The sequence below is a fragment of the Cephus cinctus genome, unplaced genomic scaffold (genome assembly GCF_000341935.2).
Source record: "Cephus cinctus unplaced genomic scaffold, Ccin1 Ccin1_scaffold1343, whole genome shotgun sequence".
In the NCBI taxonomy this organism is placed as follows: Eukaryota; Metazoa; Arthropoda; class Insecta; order Hymenoptera; family Cephidae; genus Cephus; species Cephus cinctus.
The window spans coordinates 1-17,835 of NW_014333756.1; the positions used below are offsets into that span (position 1 = coordinate 1).

General features: G+C 38.3%; 4 protein-coding genes across 6 annotated transcripts; 1 reads left to right on the plus strand and 3 right to left on the minus strand.

Moving 5' to 3' along the window:
• Positions 1 to 39: 39 nt before the first annotated feature.
• LOC107272967 (spermatogenesis-associated protein 17) lies at positions 40 to 1,751 on the minus strand. Of its 2 annotated transcripts, XM_025090345.1 has the most exons (5): positions 1,598 to 1,751; positions 1,246 to 1,535; positions 1,103 to 1,184; positions 748 to 1,006; positions 40 to 687 (listed from the first exon to the last, which is right to left on the minus strand). In XM_025090345.1, exons 1-5 carry the CDS (start codon positions 1,715 to 1,717, stop codon positions 344 to 346), a joined length of 1,095 nt encoding a protein of 364 aa, XP_024946113.1. In that variant the 5' UTR covers positions 1,718 to 1,751; the 3' UTR covers positions 40 to 343. The 2 variants fall into 2 exon arrangements, with proteins under 2 accessions (XP_024946113.1, XP_015606174.1); XM_015750688.2 differs by having other exon boundaries at positions 40 to 1,006.
• Positions 1,752 to 1,826: 75 nt separating this feature from the next.
• Positions 1,827 to 2,996, minus strand: LOC107273017. Its single transcript, XM_015750803.2, has 4 exons — positions 2,572 to 2,996; positions 2,269 to 2,485; positions 2,039 to 2,194; positions 1,827 to 1,978 (listed from the first exon to the last, which is right to left on the minus strand). Exons 1-4 carry the CDS (start codon positions 2,739 to 2,741, stop codon positions 1,844 to 1,846), a joined length of 678 nt encoding a protein of 225 aa, XP_015606289.1. The 5' UTR covers positions 2,742 to 2,996; the 3' UTR covers positions 1,827 to 1,843.
• A 62-nt stretch (positions 2,997 to 3,058) lies between these two features.
• On the minus strand, positions 3,059 to 8,549 carry LOC107273016 (glutamyl aminopeptidase). 2 transcript variants are annotated; one of them, XM_025090344.1, is made up of 17 exons: positions 8,294 to 8,549; positions 7,043 to 7,287; positions 6,708 to 6,970; positions 6,388 to 6,535; positions 5,986 to 6,256; positions 5,657 to 5,925; positions 5,283 to 5,417; positions 4,929 to 5,212; positions 4,780 to 4,865; positions 4,588 to 4,715; positions 4,324 to 4,527; positions 4,172 to 4,251; positions 3,962 to 4,110; positions 3,744 to 3,882; positions 3,571 to 3,684; positions 3,383 to 3,491; positions 3,059 to 3,327 (listed from the first exon to the last, which is right to left on the minus strand). In XM_025090344.1, the coding sequence occupies exons 1-17, from the start codon at positions 8,385 to 8,387 to the stop codon at positions 3,154 to 3,156; spliced, it is 2,892 nt and encodes a 963-aa protein (XP_024946112.1). In that variant the 5' UTR covers positions 8,388 to 8,549; the 3' UTR covers positions 3,059 to 3,153. The 2 variants fall into 2 exon arrangements, with proteins under 2 accessions (XP_024946112.1, XP_015606288.2); XM_015750802.2 differs by lacking the exons at positions 6,708 to 6,970; positions 7,043 to 7,287; positions 8,294 to 8,549 and having other exon boundaries at positions 5,986 to 6,204; positions 6,388 to 6,519.
• LOC107272968 lies at positions 7,730 to 12,241 on the plus strand. Its single transcript, XM_025090349.1, has 10 exons — positions 7,730 to 7,881; positions 8,582 to 8,725; positions 8,834 to 9,001; positions 9,131 to 9,273; positions 9,363 to 9,529; positions 11,196 to 11,198; positions 11,250 to 11,389; positions 11,468 to 11,635; positions 11,713 to 11,855; positions 11,945 to 12,241. The coding sequence occupies exons 2-10, from the start codon at positions 8,587 to 8,589 to the stop codon at positions 12,143 to 12,145; spliced, it is 1,272 nt and encodes a 423-aa protein (XP_024946117.1). The 5' UTR covers positions 7,730 to 7,881; positions 8,582 to 8,586; the 3' UTR covers positions 12,146 to 12,241.
• The last annotated feature ends 5,594 nt before the right edge of the window (positions 12,242 to 17,835 follow it).

Below are 17,835 nucleotides of genomic sequence, written 5' to 3' on the forward strand. Positions count from 1 at the left end.
CTTCACCAAAAACAGGCTCATTGGCAATCTCCCTACTCATCTCTGGTTATAGCGGTTGATTTTTGATAATTAGAAAAGACATATTTACGAGGCTATTACTTGAGCGATGCCTTAGTAGCAATTTATGACAATTCTGGGTACTTGATGAAAGACATTTTTAAACTTCGAAGCTGTAATTCTTCTCAATGATTATTGTCATCGTTACTGTCAGTTACTATGACCTTTGATTTCATAACCAAAGTGCAGTTACGAATGTATCTTCTTCCAATAAAGCCATAATGTTCGATTTGATCAAATGAGGAAGTTTCGAACAGATTTAATTACTTTGATTAGTCTTACTATTTTATTGATACATATTAAGTATCGACATTTCTTCTTGATGAATAGGACATGTAATATGTAATCGATTAAATCCACACTCCATTTTACAAATCGTTTCATAGACTTCGTTGGGTTTTATTATCAATTTGAAATCCCCGCTTAATTCTTTGTTTTTATCTCTAGGTGGTCTGATTCGTGGAAATTGTTCTTTGATAGGTTTATATTTTTCCACTGGTAAACGCAATTTGTCGTCCTTAGAGCAACCGATTTTCTTTGCAGGCTTTTTTTGATTTTTACCCTTCGGCATTTTATCGTTAGGCCTTCGTATGTTTTGTAATATTTTTTCATCCTCTTCATACGATTGACCTAATATACCAAGATAGTTGTCAACCGAGATTAAAATAATTATTAAAGTGTAAAACGCACTTCGATAAATAGGAATTTTTCCAGCGCGTAGCTTTTTTTCAAATTCACGAATTTCTTTTTCGCAACGTTCCAAACGCGTTCCTTTTAACATCAATGGCGGATCTATGCTTTCCTCACAACAGCAATTGTCCTCGCGCTTTTTCTTATTATACAATGAATACTCAAGACACTGCATCATCTTTTCCACAGAAATAAACTTGTTCTTCTCGATCCTAGACATGACACCAGGTCTCTGTTTGGTTCCCAGAAGATGATGAAGCTTTATTATCAAATAAAAATAATCAACATTGAAGTTTCATTAAAATTTTAACACGGTATTCGCTTCTGTTATTATAATTTATATTACTTATTATACCTTAAACAATATATAAAGAATCCAAAGCATCGATTCATATTCCGTAACCTTTCGCGCATTCTCTAGTTCACTTTCTCGGAATCTAAAACAAGTCATTCTTTTAAATGATAAATCCACAGTTCATAAAAAATACATTGACGAACTTTCTCATTTGTTCCACTGTTTCATTATTTTTCTTGTACACGTAATCCAGCCATTGTCGAAATTTCCCTATATCCATTGCATTCTTCCTGACCCAGTAACCGCGCCAAACGGCTTGTATCTTTCCGGCCATGGTGTCGTAATATTGTTTCCAGCTGGTAACAACACTTTCCACTAAATAAAATTCTGCGTATACTCTTCCCCGATATCCGCGCCAGTGGCGTTGAATTGTCGTTACTCTTTCGTGCAGTGATCGAATGTGATTACGAGTTAAAATTCCTCGAAACCAGGCCTGATAAAATTATTCGAATAACGCGCCAAAAATCTTGGCTAAAGAATTTACGTAATTCTAACCTGAATCTTTCGCGCCGCCATGAACAGAATTCTTCTCATAAATTCAGCCTCCTGTTCTCGATTTCTGACCTCATTTTCGAATTTGCATTTATCATTTTTTAAGGCAATAACCGATGCCATTTCTATTGATCAATTATTAATAGTAGGCTGCTGTATTATTAACTGACTGACATTTTTTGTGCGGTTCTTGACCCTGACGTTGCTCACTTCACCATGGATAATTCAATAAGCAAGATTTACATGGTGCTACAAAATTCCAAAATAAGCTAAACACACTAAAATGAATGACAACAAGAACGTCACTCCAACGACACTGGTGGTTTGAAAAACAATTTTTCTTCTTCGCGCAGCTCGAGATGCAGCACGATAATCCCTGCGTACCTGTATAGAGAAAAAAGCTTAGTAACAATATAAAGCAAGAATGACTCAGTACAAAATTACCATTATCTGTAACGTTTGGGTTTTGCGTATCAAATCGTCCAATCGTTGATCTCTATCCACAAGTTTCTGTACGCCGTCCAATAGAGCTCGTCGTACATCAACAAGTTCACCTTCCAGTCTAGGTATGACATGAGATTCCTCGTGGTTGTAATCTTCCTAAAAATAAAACGTAGGCTAAACGAAGTGAAAAGAAAATTTTTAATTAGTTGACTTAAACTTTGTTAACGTACCACAATTTTTTTTAGAGGTGCCGATAAATCGATAATGGACAAATTCGTGAGATCCCGCGAAAGATCAGCAAGTATTGGCAGTTCTCTGTAAACGCTCCTTAACCTTTCCAAAAATATATAAGAAGCCGATGCTAACTGAGGCGCCAAGGATTCGGACTCTGCAGCAGAAGTGAGACAAGCGTACTTCAGCTCTCCAGAAAGCATGTGAATGGTATACCTGATTTCGGAAAAGTAAAAAATAACAAATACCAAGAAATGTCATTTAACTGAATTATTTAAGGGGGTAAATAAAAATTCTCTTACATGCCCTGATCCAGACTCATTTTTTCATCCTGATTGGAATTCGTGCTCTCCAGAGCCGAGAGTGCAAGACGCTGATAGACTGAGGCCTCTTTTGCAGAATGATCAGCAACTATTCGCATTTTTGGCTTATCCCAGTGCGCGACTAATGCATAGAGAACTGTTTTGTCCATAAGGAATAATTTCCAACTTGGAACTCTCAGTGGAAACACAGGGACTCAGCGGAAACTCAGAACTCGATACAGGCTGTAAAATGACTGCAGTTTTGTTAAATACATTTTGTGCACAAGATTATTGTCTATATATTCCCCCGAGTTGGTCAGAGCAAACACTTGTGATACGTACGCCAATCGTGTTTACTTGGGTCAATAATATCAGAATGAGTAACGAGAACTTTTGATAAAGAGGAAAGAAAGTGGTTGGTGAAATTAAGTTTGATTATTTCTGCCTTTCGTTGTATAGTTCATGAAATTATTTAATAATTTGCAAATTTAATTATATATAGTTTATATTTTTTTTTAATCAATCAATAAACAAATACTCAGTATACGGTGGTAATAATTAGTTAATAATTGTCTGGTACAATTAAATCTTTTTTGCTTCTACATTCCTCGTGAATTCATTAGTTTGCATCCATTTTTGGATTTTTGGTAAATTTGAGGTTAGCCAATTGATGCTGTTAGCTGCTTCCTCAAGGGCGTCGCGACGTGCATTGCTCCCGGCGCCGGCTTCTGGATGTTTCGTGAAGAAGATTTTGGCCTTGAAGATTTATTTTACTGTAAAAATGTGAAACGATCGAAGAACAAGTTTTTACCTCTTCCAGTTTTTGGTTATCCTTGAACAAAGATACTATTGAACCGACTGCAAGACCCATAGAGAAGTCATTCAGTGTATATTTGTTCACAAGTTTTTGCCAATCATCTCTGTGTTGATAAGATGAGAAATGTCAAAAGGTTATTATTTAAAATTTTTGTTGAATAATAAATATTTCACGTAAACTACCTTACGAAATCCCATACGATATTCAATCCCATTGGATTCGATGCAATTTTAACGATTATTTCAAAAAAGTTTTGCCTCCGTACAATATTCTCGTTTGTCACATTAATCAAATATCTACAAGTTACAGCAATTTTTATATCAATAAAAATAATGGTATTAATTATTCTAAAAACCTGTTGAGAATATTCTCGTCTCTCACGCTTGCCAAACCTATCATTAATTTTTCTTTTTCCTGAACGTCGGTCTCGCACAAAAACAAATGCCACATCTTCTCAAAGATGCTTTGAGCTTCGCTGCCAAGCGAAATCAGGCCTAAAAAAAAGTGCGATTAAAAAACATTTTCATATTCAAATACGAAGGTATTGTTGAGGATTATCAAATTCTACTATACCAAAGGAATAAACGATAGATCGCAAGTCTGCATGTGGTTTGGTGGCGCCACCACTTGCAATGAAATCCTTAAGCCTTGTTTTTGCAACTGCCAGACAATCTTTATGACCAACTGTGCAAGCACTTTTCAAAATGACTACACGTAACTCTCTGTAGAAAATTTTTTAAAAAAGTTATTACAAGAAGTAAACGAGAGAAACCCCAACTATACCTGCGCGTCATTGATTCATTTTTCTCCACCTTCCAGCCAACTTTTTTGTAAATGGTGTCGAGCAATGTTTGTGCATAACACTGTTTGCGAAATTATCTCATGAAAAATTTGCACGAATCATTATCTCCTGCAGGGATTCTAGTCGAGATTACCTGGAAGTGCAGATACAGTTTTGTTCCTGATAATAATTTGTCTGTTTGATGCAACCAGTTGGCAGCCACCGTCCAGGGCTGAAGAGCATTTTCATTGGTCAGATAAGTCGTTAGGTTTAGTACAGCACAGTAGCAAAGATCATTTGAATCAGCCAGTAGAAAAGCATCGTGAAGCAAGTCCGCCCTGTCGAGAGGATCTAGAATCTGTATAAAATAAAACAATTTGGTTAACCAATTTAAATAAAAATTTTTTATTTTTCATACCTCAAAATCTTCAATAAGTAAATGACTGAACATTTTCCAAGCATCCAATGTATAATTCACAATATAATAGCCAACAGATTGATGATTCAATTTAATCCAACGCACTGGCGCCTCTAGTGCTAGTTCCACTAAATAGATAATCAACTAAAACATTTATCATGACCAAAAATTTATTCGCTTCCTTATACCAACCGCAAGAGGAATTTCCTAAGAACCAACCAAACTGTACACTATCTTCTCTGCTAGTTATATATTTTATAGGAATATCCCAGCTTTGTCTATGAATTAAAACAAATATGAATAATTTATTTTAAGAATCGCCCAGAACTATATAAACTTGCTTGGAGTCAATGTTTTCACTGCTACCAGAGATATAACGTTTTTGAGTAAGTCTCAGAGAGTCGCCATGACAGTGAACACTTATAACCGGAAATCCAGGATAGTTGGTCCAACTACTCATGAACTTGACTACATCAATATCCGGTCTAAAGTATTTCTGCAATATTTGAAAAAGCTGACAAGTTTCAGCATTTCCATACATATAAGTCTTCAGATAATTTTTTATGCCACAGATAAACTTGTAATCACCCATGGCGTCTTCCAGCATTCTAATAATGGCTGCACCCTATATATAGATACCAAATATTGACAATATTATTTTCCAAGTTACCTATTAATGTAACAAACTATATTACCTTTTGATAAGAGATACGATCGAACATTTCGCCTATTTCATCCGAATTCTCGGATCTATGTACGACTGGATGTGAACTGATCTTAGAATCGTGTTTCATAGTGACGTATTTGGTATCGAGAATGAATGCGTCTCTCTGAGTATAAAAAGTCTCTATTAATTACTTTAAATTAATATGTTAACACAGCAATGCTTATTCCGGTTTGTCTAATACTTGTCCATAGGAATTGATGAATTATAAATATCTTTCATAGGTTTAAATGTCAGTGACCTGTCAACTCATTTAAATTTGTAATAGCTAAACCGAAATAAGACTATTCTGCAGTCAGTAATGATGACTGGTAACGTTAATCAATATAATTTATTATACTATACCTGACGCCATTCTGGGAATATATAATCCACTGCCAAGTGTTCCATATACGTAGCAAAACCTTCGTTCAGCCAAAGATCTTCCCACCATTTCAAGGTGACCAAATTCCCAAACCACATGTGTGCCAACTCGTGGGATATCGTGAGAGCGACGCTTTTCATATTGGCGCAGGAACTGTGGTTTTCGTTAAAAAATAATTGACTTTCTCGAAAAGTAATCAGACCCCAATTTTCCATGGCGCCAGCAGCGAAATCCGGCACGGCTACTAAATCTGTACGAGTGAATGTGAGTAAGAATTTTGATTGAAAAAAAAAAAGAAGATGACAGTTACCAATTTTTGGCAATGGATAATCAATTCCGAAAAGAGTCCCATAAAATTGCATTGCTTTCGCAGAGACTGTCAGAGCCAATTGAATTTTATTTCTGTCATTGGACTTGCTGTAGATGCTGATAGGTATACTGCGACCGTCTAGACTCTTGACGGAACTCGTTGAGCAGATCAGGTCGCTGACGATGAAGGCTAGGAGATACGTGGACATCGGTAACGAGGCTGCGAATGTTGTTATGGTCAAGTCTGAGTTATTCATGGGATGTTCTACTTTCTTGAAATAAAATATTTCTTAATGACATAAACCATAGACTCGATTGATTCGAATATCTTGTACGGATAATTATTTGAATGTTCCTAGGTTTTGATTTACGAAGAGAAAATATTTTTACTAAATTTACTTACTACGGCAGGCATATTTGAAAGCGCGTGATATCCATTTTTTGAGTTGTAAACAATTCTCATGTGAAATATCGACTTGAAGTTTGGTTCGTCAAAGCAGGGAAATGTTTTTCTTGCGTAAACCGGCTCGAATTGGGTAACAGCCATTTTCCTGAAATAAAGAAATACGGTATTGTTATACGTTGATTAACCCTCCAGTGGCGCCCTCTTTGTCTTGCCATAAGAAATGTATAGCTATTGAATCTGCCAGAACACGTACGGTCTGTTTTGAGGTTAAAATTGCACAGTCGACTTTCTTGTTAGAATAAATTTTCATGATATACCTTAAGGAACTGTTGTTTTGATTTTGATAGGTGCTGAGATAAAAGCCATTTATTTTATCGATTAACGATCCACTGAAGTTCATCCTCAATGAATATTTTCCTTGAATCGATTCGTACAGATTGAGAATAATTATTTCATATTTATCAACGGTGCAGATTGTTTTTATGGGAATTTTCTCCTTTTCATCTCTTAATTTATATCTGTACAGTTTACTTGAGGTGATGGTTAAATTTTTTCCATGTAAAATTACGTGGTCTCTGTTCTAAAGTTATTTATAAAAAATAACGGTCACGTGTGGCTTAAAAGAAATTTTTTTAATTTTCAAAATACTCACTTCCAAAACCTCAAAATCTATCTGAATGGCGCCATGAAATTCATCCTTTACGAAATCTGGCGAAATAGCAATAATATATTTGCTTGGTATAACGTCTTTAGGTAGACGGTTTTTAATTTCATTTAAAAATGTCTCATTCACTCGTGATACAATCTCATTTTGCGAATTCGTGACGACCATTATAATCGTGAAAAATAATACAATTAGGATATAGGCTTCCATAATAAGGTTAACTCTACAAGAAACTGAAATAAAAAAGATTCTTCGATCCTTCAAATTCACATTATCTCTCAAAATTACATTGAAGCAATAAAACTTGAAAAATTATTAAATCTGTCATAACCTATTGATCGGAAGTTAGTAACACATGCAATTCTATATCTTGTATCTCTGTAAAATGAGCAAGTTGAAAAAAGAACTGTCAATAAATAAAATCAGATTAATCGTGTCTGTTTATTTTCATGCGTTAGAGTGAGACACAACTACGCTGTCAGTGAATTTCGTCAAGTCGAATATCTATTACTTGTGGTATAATATATCTACATATGGTAAAATTCAAATTCGAAAAGAAAATTAAGTCTAACCTCATCCAACAATCCTTGATAAAATGAACCAATGAATTTATTAAAAATGAATAGAATGCTTCCCACCATCTTCACATGATCTATCATATCGGGATAACAAGTTCTTTCCAAGTGGGGGAGCTGGAGACTTTTACATACACATCGACTATCCTATAGATACCGTTATTCCCTACCACGGATGTAGTGTGGAACCGTACAGTGAAGGTTCTTCGTTCTAAAACTAATTTATCTGTTATAACAGCTGGATAGGATTAGGTAAGCTATGGTTAAAATATTACAATAATGTCCTACCTACCAATAAAAATATAGTATAAACAGACGATGTGTAAAAGAATTTGAAAAAATCGTTTTTAAGGTTAATGTTGGTTAATTTGATATATGGATACGTACGCAGAGTGATGAGGTTAGAAATAAGATAAAATTTAAAAATCTATAATTTTCAATAAATTTATCAAGGTTTTCATGGACTAAATTGTTTCATGTAACAAGAAATATGATTCGGTATCATCTCTATTCATTATATAATATAACTAATAAATAAACCGACAATAGCGGCAGCCATGACAGTGTCAGATCTGGTCAAATTACAAAAGAGATACTTTTTAGAATGATAGTTCGGAAGGAAAAAATCGTATAAATTTCGGATGGAGTTACCCAAATTTTTTACCTGAAAAAGACGTCACAGTGATTAAATAAAAAACGAAGTAGAAAAATAACTTAAAAAATTTTTCGCTTCTGACTTCATCATCCTTTTTACGCATTTACATAGAGAATGTCTAAATCAACAGGTATAAGTTAAAGAGATATGTGTGAAATGATCTAGTGGATCCATTTGACTTATTATGCCATGAAATCAATTTATGGACGCTGGGTACATCTGTTAGTGAATCGGGCGAAATAAACTGATAGTTTATTTGACTCGGTCGGTAATTCGAAAGTTTGTGTTTTGTTTCAGTAACGATGCCGAAATATAAGCTAATATATTTCAATTTGCCTGTTCTCGGCGAACCGATAAAGTATCTTTTACATTATGGCGGAATTGAATTCGAAGACGTACAGATAAAGGATCGCGTGAACGAATGGCCGAAGATAAAGCCGAGTAAGTAAAATAGGGTGTGATTGGATTGTTCACTGTAAACTGTGACGTAGCGCATGTCATATATTTTACTGTACCTGATAAATTATTTATTATTATTTTTGTGGTCAGCAATGCCCTTCGGCCAAGTACCTGTTCTTGAAATTGATGGGAAACGGTATCCTCAGAGTTTAGCGATATGTCGTTACCTGGCTAAGCAATTGAACCTAATCGGTAAAACAGATCTGGATCAGTTGGAGATAGACGGGTTAGCCGATACGATAAGCGAATTTCGAAAATGTAAGAAACATTTAATTTATTTTACATATTGTTATTATTGTCAAATTAAATATTGCTCCTGTAGCGTCAATGATAATAGACAAAAATCGTTATTGTTCGTTAATAATTTGAAGAAAAATATTTTTCCAGTGTTCAGCCTGTACTACAGGGAACCCGATCCAGTTATAAAGGCTAAGAAGAAGGAATCGCTGGAGAATATTGAGGTTCCATATTTCTTGGATAAATTTGAGGAAATCGTGAAGAATAACAATGGATATTTTCATGGCGGAGAGGTAAACTCAGAGATTAACGTGTAAATAAAGCGATACGTGTATTTTTACAAAAACTTTCAGACTTACTATATAATAATATTGTTTCACAGCTGAGCTACGTGGACTTCTTTTTCGTTGGATTAGTCGGTGCCTTTAATGCTCTGTTGGACAAAGATGTCTTGGCAAACTATACAAATTTGAAATCCCTCAAGGACAAGGTCCAAGCTATACCGGCAATACAAAATTATTTGAAAGACGCACCTAAGCCGATATTTTAAAACGATTTTGTAACCAACACGCAATAATAAGACTATATGCAAAAAATAAACATTCCTAGGGATACATTTCAATTTTAGTTATATCAAGTTGAAAAAAAAAAATATAGAGGGACCGCTAGTCTGACTTTTAGGAATGTCAATTGTACCACTACCACTGGCACAGCTACCATTTCTTCTGATCATTCCTATTCCACTCCTTGCCTTGTACTTTCCGCTGTAGACTCACGAAGCGGATTGCCAAGTGGCTATCGTTCCCATTCGAGTTCAGTTAGTGTTCAATTAATGGTTGTCCGTCAGTGGTGAGAGTCTCCTCTGAAAATTCGATCCGAACTCTGATTACAAGTGCAGTAAGTATTGCCAAATAACGTTTATATGAACTCACCTATCTACAAAAACCAAGTCTGAGAGGTACGATTGATCTCTGATGCGATGTCAAGTCTTAAAAAAGATTTTTATTATTTTTGAGTCGAAAATTTGTTGAAATTCCGACCGCATTAATTAGCACCATCCACAATGTACAAAACATCGTACGTGATCGTATCGCAGGGTTTAACGGATTTTGAAAACAGTATTTGCCAATCAATAAACTCATTTGTTTTTTTCATAAATAAATCTGGATATTTTATAAAATTCTAATGGTCGTTTCCTTTTAATGCGTTTAATCTTTAGATGTACGATTTATTACATGCTTATTACACGGAAAAACAAAACTGCAATTCTGACGTCCAAAAAATATTCGAGAATTTTCACTTTGTCGAAGCGAATGTGATATTTGACATTCGCAAAAAAAAGATGTTACCACTTGGTAAAATATATTACCGTGGACGTGATAATTTAATAACAACATGCATTGACCACGTACCGATGAGTTTGAGGTGGCTTTAATGGTACGTTGCACTTTTACAACGACATGTATTTAAGGGTTAACGATCAATAGAGGTCTGATGATTTTGTTTACGAATTAAGGTCACAACTGTTTAAATTCACGAGACCAAACACACTCCTATCGCAGAGGTATTCAAAACTTCGATACGTCTATCAGATTTGTGTAGATTGTAGCTTATACATAGCTAATTTATACACACGTTATATTGTGAATGAATGAGAATATCGGTTGGTAAAGTAGACTTGGCTTATTTTAAATATGAAACTCAGTAGGTAATTGGAAGTGATCGGTCGATATGACTTTGTGAAAATTGTATATTGAACGTAATTTTTTGAAATTCTAATGGAGGTGAGAGTATCGTTATTAGACTTTGGACTATATGTAATAATAAGAGAGTGAAAATGAAACTTTACTCGGGCCAACTGGTTCGACAATTTAAAAATGAAAGTAAGGACAAAACCCCGTAATTATTCACATGCAGCAGAACACGACTGTTGCGTAAGACGTAATCGCCGGTAAAATGAGAAAAAAGTCAACCTACGGCAATGAAAAGAATTTGACAGGTAAATCTTGAGACCAAAATGCACTGCTTGCATAACTGTTTAAATATGTTCTCTCGCAATATTACGAATTCATTTTATTGTAACATTATGGGAGCGCGATATTAGTAGTAGAGGTTATGGAATTGGAGTAGAATATTGAATGAAACCGACAATCGGTAATTAACGTATCACCAAATGATAAATGTGATGATCTAATAAAGAAACTTTAACATATAGTCAGTAACCGTTGGCGTAGGTAATAATGGTAATGAAATGTTTTTTTTTTATCAGAATAACAAGCATGAAGTACAAGGTGATATATTTTGAAACAACTGGTATTGCCGAAGTAATTCGCTTGATCTTGTCTTATGCAAAAGAGCCGTTTGTGGATGAGCGAGTTATTTTCGAAGATTGGCCGGAACGGAAAAAACGTAAGTTAAATAAGACGTTTGATTAATTTGAATTAATTTTTGTTTAAAACATTAATTTTTTTTATATCAATCATTCAGATGCTCCGTTCGGACATTTGCCACTTTTCGAAATCGATGGAAAGCAATATCACCAATCAATAGCAGTGAGTCGTTATTTGGCAAATCTGTACGGGCTTGCTGGAAACAATTTGATTGAAAATATGGAACTGGATGCGATTGTCGATACCGTTAATGACTTGAGAATAGGTATGCAGAGGATAAGATATAGAAAGAGATGAATTTTTGTGATCAATTACATTTATCGTTTGTATTGTCTGCTTTAGAATTCACAAATTGTCTTTGGGAAAAAAACGTGCCTGAGAGACTGAAGAAAAAGGAAATAATCCTTAAGGAGACTGTGCCGTATTACTTTGAAAGATTCGAAAAGATGCTTCGCGAAAATGGAGGGTATTTCTATAAGAATCGCGTAAGTCAAGATTATCAATCTATATTATATTTACATCTATTAATTGTATATTAAAGCCGTAATGTTAAACATTTTTCACTTACGTACAGCTTACATGGGCAGATCTGTTTTTCGTGGCTCTGATCCCCTACATGAACCTGGCAGTTAGTGACAACATCCTTAAAGAGAACAATTTCCTCTTGGAATACGTTGAAAAAATTTCTAAACTTCCAGGACTCAAAGAGTGGATGGAGAAGCGTCCGAAAACGTGTTGCTTGGCGACTTTGGTGGCTGAGAGAAAGGATTCATAAATTTCGTTAAAATCATTAAGAATCTGCACACCTTCTTTATAACTTCGCATAGATAAACCATAGTATATGGTTATAAGAAAAAAGAAAAACATAAAAGTTCCTTCAATTAATTTCAAACTCTCATCCTTTATCTCAATCCTCGTTGCTCCTGTCAATGTTTCCTCGTAACTAAAATTCTTCCGCCATATTGCTTTACCGATAGCTAAGCTCCCTGTAATAAATGTCAACGTCGAAATCCCAATCGGACATACCGTGGCGCCAGCTATCGTCAGAAATGTTTAAACGCGGCCCTCGAATGATCTGTGCGCGTGGTAGATGCGCGGCTGAATCGGCGGACCGTCAGTGTGCGCGCCCGCGGAGCCAGACAGACATCTTGTAGTAGAATTTAGCGGCGTGGTCGACGTCGTGGGTGTCGTGTCGCGGTGTCGTGGTGTTACGGTGGTGTCGCCGTTCGTCGTCGTGGTTCCTGGTCGCGATCCTCGTCGTCGTCGTCGTCGCCATATCCGTGATCGTGATCGTGATCATTGCCAGCAATTCGAGCGTGGTGGTACTACTAGTGGTAGCCAAAGAGAAAGAGAGAGAGAGAAAAAAAGAAAAAGAGAGACAAACCGCTGCGACTGCCTTGTCGTTGTTGCTGCTGCTGGTTCATCGTTTGCATCAGGAACGAAGAGCAGTCCGAGTCCGATGTGTAGTACCGTGTGATAGCATCTTCTGTGATCTGTAGGAGAAAGGGAGAGAGAGAGAGAGAGAGAGAGAGAGAGAGAGAGAGAGAGAGAGAGAGAAGGCAAGAGAATTAAAGGCGAAAAGCAGCAAGAGAAGAGAGAAGCATCTTGAGTGATCTCCCCTTGTTCGACAGGAGCCCACCCCCAACCCCCACAATACGACCCCTGGCCCCCCCCAGTATACCCAGTGCCCCCTGAATCCCCTGACCCTCTGACCTCAAGCCCCACCGTCAGCACAGCCGAATAAGAGTGACGGAGTGACAGAGCGCAGATAACGCACGGGCCCGGTGCGGCGATCCTCCGCCAGGATGACCTCGAACAATTCCCAGAAGCTCTCCACCACGGAACGTGTGATAAAAAGTAAGCGAGGATTTTCTAAATAATTCAACGGGGGCAAGTTGCGTCCTCCGCGACGTTCGGCTCGTTGCGGTTGAGCCTCTCCCAGTTATATGTGCTACCACCTACCCACCTATCTGGCTCTAGCTACCCCACCTATCTCCTCGCTCTCGCCCACTCATTCTGCTTGCCCTTATTTTCCATCTCTTTTACAGTTCTCACCTACATACTCCGTTCCGTTATACCGAGCATCCCTTGTGTTCCTTATCATCGTCATCCTGTCCCTCCCTTGGGCAGTGCTGGTCTCCTTGCGAGGCACCTAACTCGGGAAACGAGACGGGGTCTTTGACGGAGTAAAAGGGAAACCTGAAACGAAGTTAGTGAACAAGTGCACGGACCCCAGGTCCTCGGAGAGTCCCAGTTCTCACCCGGGAGGAGTCTTTTAACGTGAAAACAAGCCACGTCCGGGAAGGAGAACACGTCAAAACACGGGAGCGTTGCGAGGATTGATTTTCTCGCGGGCTACGGCGCCATTGCTATCGACCTGCCTGGCTCGAGTCACGCTTTTCTGTTTTCGCGGCTACGAGCCCCTACTAGTCCTCCTCCCGGGACTTTCTGCAATGGATGCCTCCACCTGATTACCTCAGACACTTTTCAATTTAATACAGTGAGCCTTCATTCTCGCTTATCGATACTTCCTTGCCAGCTTTCCTTAAGTATCTCACTTATCTCTTTCCCTAGGTAAATACACGAACAAATCATCTGGAAAGTCCTCGTTGCTTCCTATCAATCCTCCTCGTCCTGCGACCACCTAGTGAACCTCGTCCGGAAACCGCTACTCTTCTAACCACCTACATGTGTACCATCCGTCTCCGCCATCTTCGTCCGACTTCACTAAACTACTCGTGTCAACCCGTGAACGTATTTTCTCAGTGACTATTTACCGTCGGTTCCGAACGTCCTGAACGTTGCTTCTCTTCTGGAACAGCTGACTGTTCCCTTCATAGTCTTCGCGTATTGACGTCGCGCAGAAAACATTTAGCAATGTAAATACAAGACTTGCCAAAGACTAGCTTTACTCACTTTGCTTCCTGAGTCACTGATTATTAGAACTACGTCAGTCACGGACTTTCTAGATCAGCCGATTTACTGACACGTCATTACAGATTAGATCTAAAAAGATCATACTATCCCCGACAATTAATAGTCAGGCTCAGCTGAAATCCTAGTAAACATTTCATTTGCCACAGCCTGTATTCGAAAATAACTAAAGAAACTCCTGACTCAATAGTCTTTATGTTAAATTCTTTTAATGAGTTTCCCACGATAAGAATACCAACGGACGCGTACTTCCGTTACCACCAAGCTCTGCTTGATTTATTTTCTTTAATTAACGCCATATACTCGAAGAGAAAATATTTTTTTTAAATATTCCGTCCACTCGTACTCACTGTTTGCCGTAACAATATCGTCGTTTTACACTTACATTAAAATTCATTCTAAACTGATCTTGATCAGACAACATTTTCTTTTACCGGTTCGTGTCCGTGCTACGAGCACCCGATCAGCTTGTATTTTACACCTTAAATTACAGTTTCCTTTTCAACCCCCTACGATTGCCGCTTTCTGTCACATTTACTTCCATCTGGCAATGGGCGAACTTTCCGCAATCGATGACAGGGTTAAGATAACACTGTCGTAATTATAGGAGGCGATCTGGCAGGCAATACCGCGAGTCGGGCAACCCTGCTACTCGTGTACCTCAGCACCTGTAGAGACCATCCAAAGTCTGGTATATCCTGCGCATGAAAGTCTTCACGTTCAAGCTACGAATTATATATGCGCTGGGTCCGCGTGACTCGCATCTGTTACACCACGAAATGCCAAAACGGCTCTGTCCCATCTAACGTAACAGTTAAGCGACACATGTCCTCTGTATAAGTATAAACGAGTCACACGTGTCGGTTCCAATCGAGAACCTGTTTTGTCGCTCGGTATTAGATTTTGACCTATGCTAACCTGTACACCTTGTGCGTACTTGACACACTTGTATCGAATCATAAAATATTTTCTTTCTTTGTACAATTGCGCAATCCATCTGGTACACGGGAAATAATGTATTTTCGTTAACCACACTTAACTACTGCGTTACACCTTATTTCCAAGTGTCGGTTGACCCCTGACCTCGCTCCCACAAACAAAACAGCCACGTTCGCCATCCAACGGGTTATCTTATATGTAATTGCAACTACTTACGGTACCATTAGATTTTTAACGTATGACCTTGCAATTCGACTGTACCGCCTGCCGCATAACCTACGGGTCAAGGATTTCTAGTTGTCAGGGTCAAGGGATATTTATAGTGGAACGATTATGCTGACCTCCAATGCCTTCTAGCGCCGTCGGCTTACGATCTTCCTTATGAGTTTTACTAACTTTCTACTTCCTTCTCCTCTTCGGCTCTTCCGACACTCATAAAAGTCTTAAGGGCGGTTACTGGCTCAGGGACTGATTACCCTACATTGGAATTTTTGACTTTGTTTTTTGCAATAACACCAACAGAACACTGGTGACAATGATTGTCCTTTTTTTTTTTCAAAATTTTTTAATCATCTCAATCGACTATGTGCAACGCGTATAACGCTTGTATTTTTTTTTTTTTTCTATGAAGTCATACAAAAAATGCATCACCCTGGAGGAATTTCTCGAGCCCGCGTGTCTCGCTAGTTTATTAATACCGATTGTCTCGTGAGCTGCCTGTTGACTTCTGCACGAGTATATATATATATACGTGAATTATATATATATATACGTGAATTCCCACATGAGCGTGGAACAACTCACGAAAATATCAAAATCCATCGAGCTACCTACTGTGCATACGTGCTTGTCACATATATGTATGTACATACGGAATACGCGTATCATAAAGCAGAGACGCACATCGGACTTTCTTCTGTATTGTTCGAAGAGTTGCGTAAATATCTGGCTGACTTGCCTAGCAAGTAGAAACGAGAACGCGTGTCTTTTCAAAAATTCGTGTCAGCTCCCAGACCAAATTTTCTTAAATTAAGTTTCTCAATCTAATAGATTTATTTTACGTCGGGATTCCTCGTGTGTCCATGCTCCGATTTGTCATTAGCGTCCTTAACGACGAAGTGTATTTTAGTGTGGTGGTACGAAAAAAAAGAAGATTCTTCGTAAAAATACCGAATTTCATATGCCTTGCTCAGGGTGCATCAGCGAACCCCGGGAAAGTGAATTAGGCTGCAACCAGCTCTCGCCCCGAGCTTCGCCCCGAGCTTCGCCGACGGCGGCCGCTCTGGGAGTCTTTGGGCTCATACGGCTCACGGCGCACGGCTGGGTGGAGTCTAATAATAGACACAAACAAACTCATTTGGCTCGGCGGCCAACCACATTTGGCCGCGGTCGCCATCGACCATCCGCCGTTTGCTGCTCGCGAGACAGCGAAATTTTTATTAATTATGTCATAGAATAAATAAACAAACCAGATAGTGTAGGATCCTTTTTCTTTTGTATTGTCGCATGGGTACACGCCACACTCTGCAAGCCCATAGACCGGACCTGCCTGATCACTCGAAATTACCTGGGTCGGTCTGCCGATGATTGGATGAAATTTATATATACATATATATACTGTTTCCAACAAATGAAATTGATCACAGATCATTCCCGTTGTTCAACTTCGGCGTGTAATCGCCCCATGCTAATCTCTTGGGACCCGCGGAACCTTGAATCGACTCGGGCCGACGGTGTCTGCCTTGCCGCCGCACACACTCCATTAGCCCCTAACCTTTGACGAAGCAATTATTCTCGCGCAACCCAGAGAATTGACGGACGAGCCGTTATTACAATCGTTCTGCCAATTACGTGCACGATCTTTCTGTATCGGCGGACCCACGCAGTGCCACCTAGATTTAACGCGAGCTATCTTGAACGCATCTTGCTCATCTGGCTGGATGCATCTGTGACCTGGTTCGAGATTCTAAAGTTTTTTTAGGTTATAATGTAACACTGGGTCTAGTCAAGGCGAACGCATCGATTTTTGATATGGACATTTTTATTGTGATAATCAAGGACCCCGAGGGCTCCTGCAGGTCTGAGCCTGTGTACTGACCCAGTGGGGACCTGAACGGGTCTGGCATTTTTTAAGATACATTTTTTTTGGGGTAATTTAATCTGTCCAACTTGATTTCGCGCTGAGGTTGTGAAGTATATATGTGTATATATATATATATATATATCGTATTATTCAATCTAAACGTATCAACTGAAGTTTGCGCTGTCATTTGATTTTCTGGGGTGAAACTATGTTCAGGCGATACTTTTGGACTTAGTAACTGGTATGTATGGCGATTTGTATTTGTGTACATATATATATGTATATATATAATGTTATTAGGTATATTTCGACAGACTATTTCACAAGGACAAAAATTTAGCTCTGCTCGCTTCGTATCGAGTTTCTTAACTAAGTAATTGTGGCCTGTTGGAAGCCGTAGAAAGTCGCGACGAGGACGAGCACGCGGACGACGACGCTCAGTTCTACCGTACAAGGGATTTGTTAATGTTGATTGACCGAAAGTCCATGATTTTGTGATTCTTTCGGGG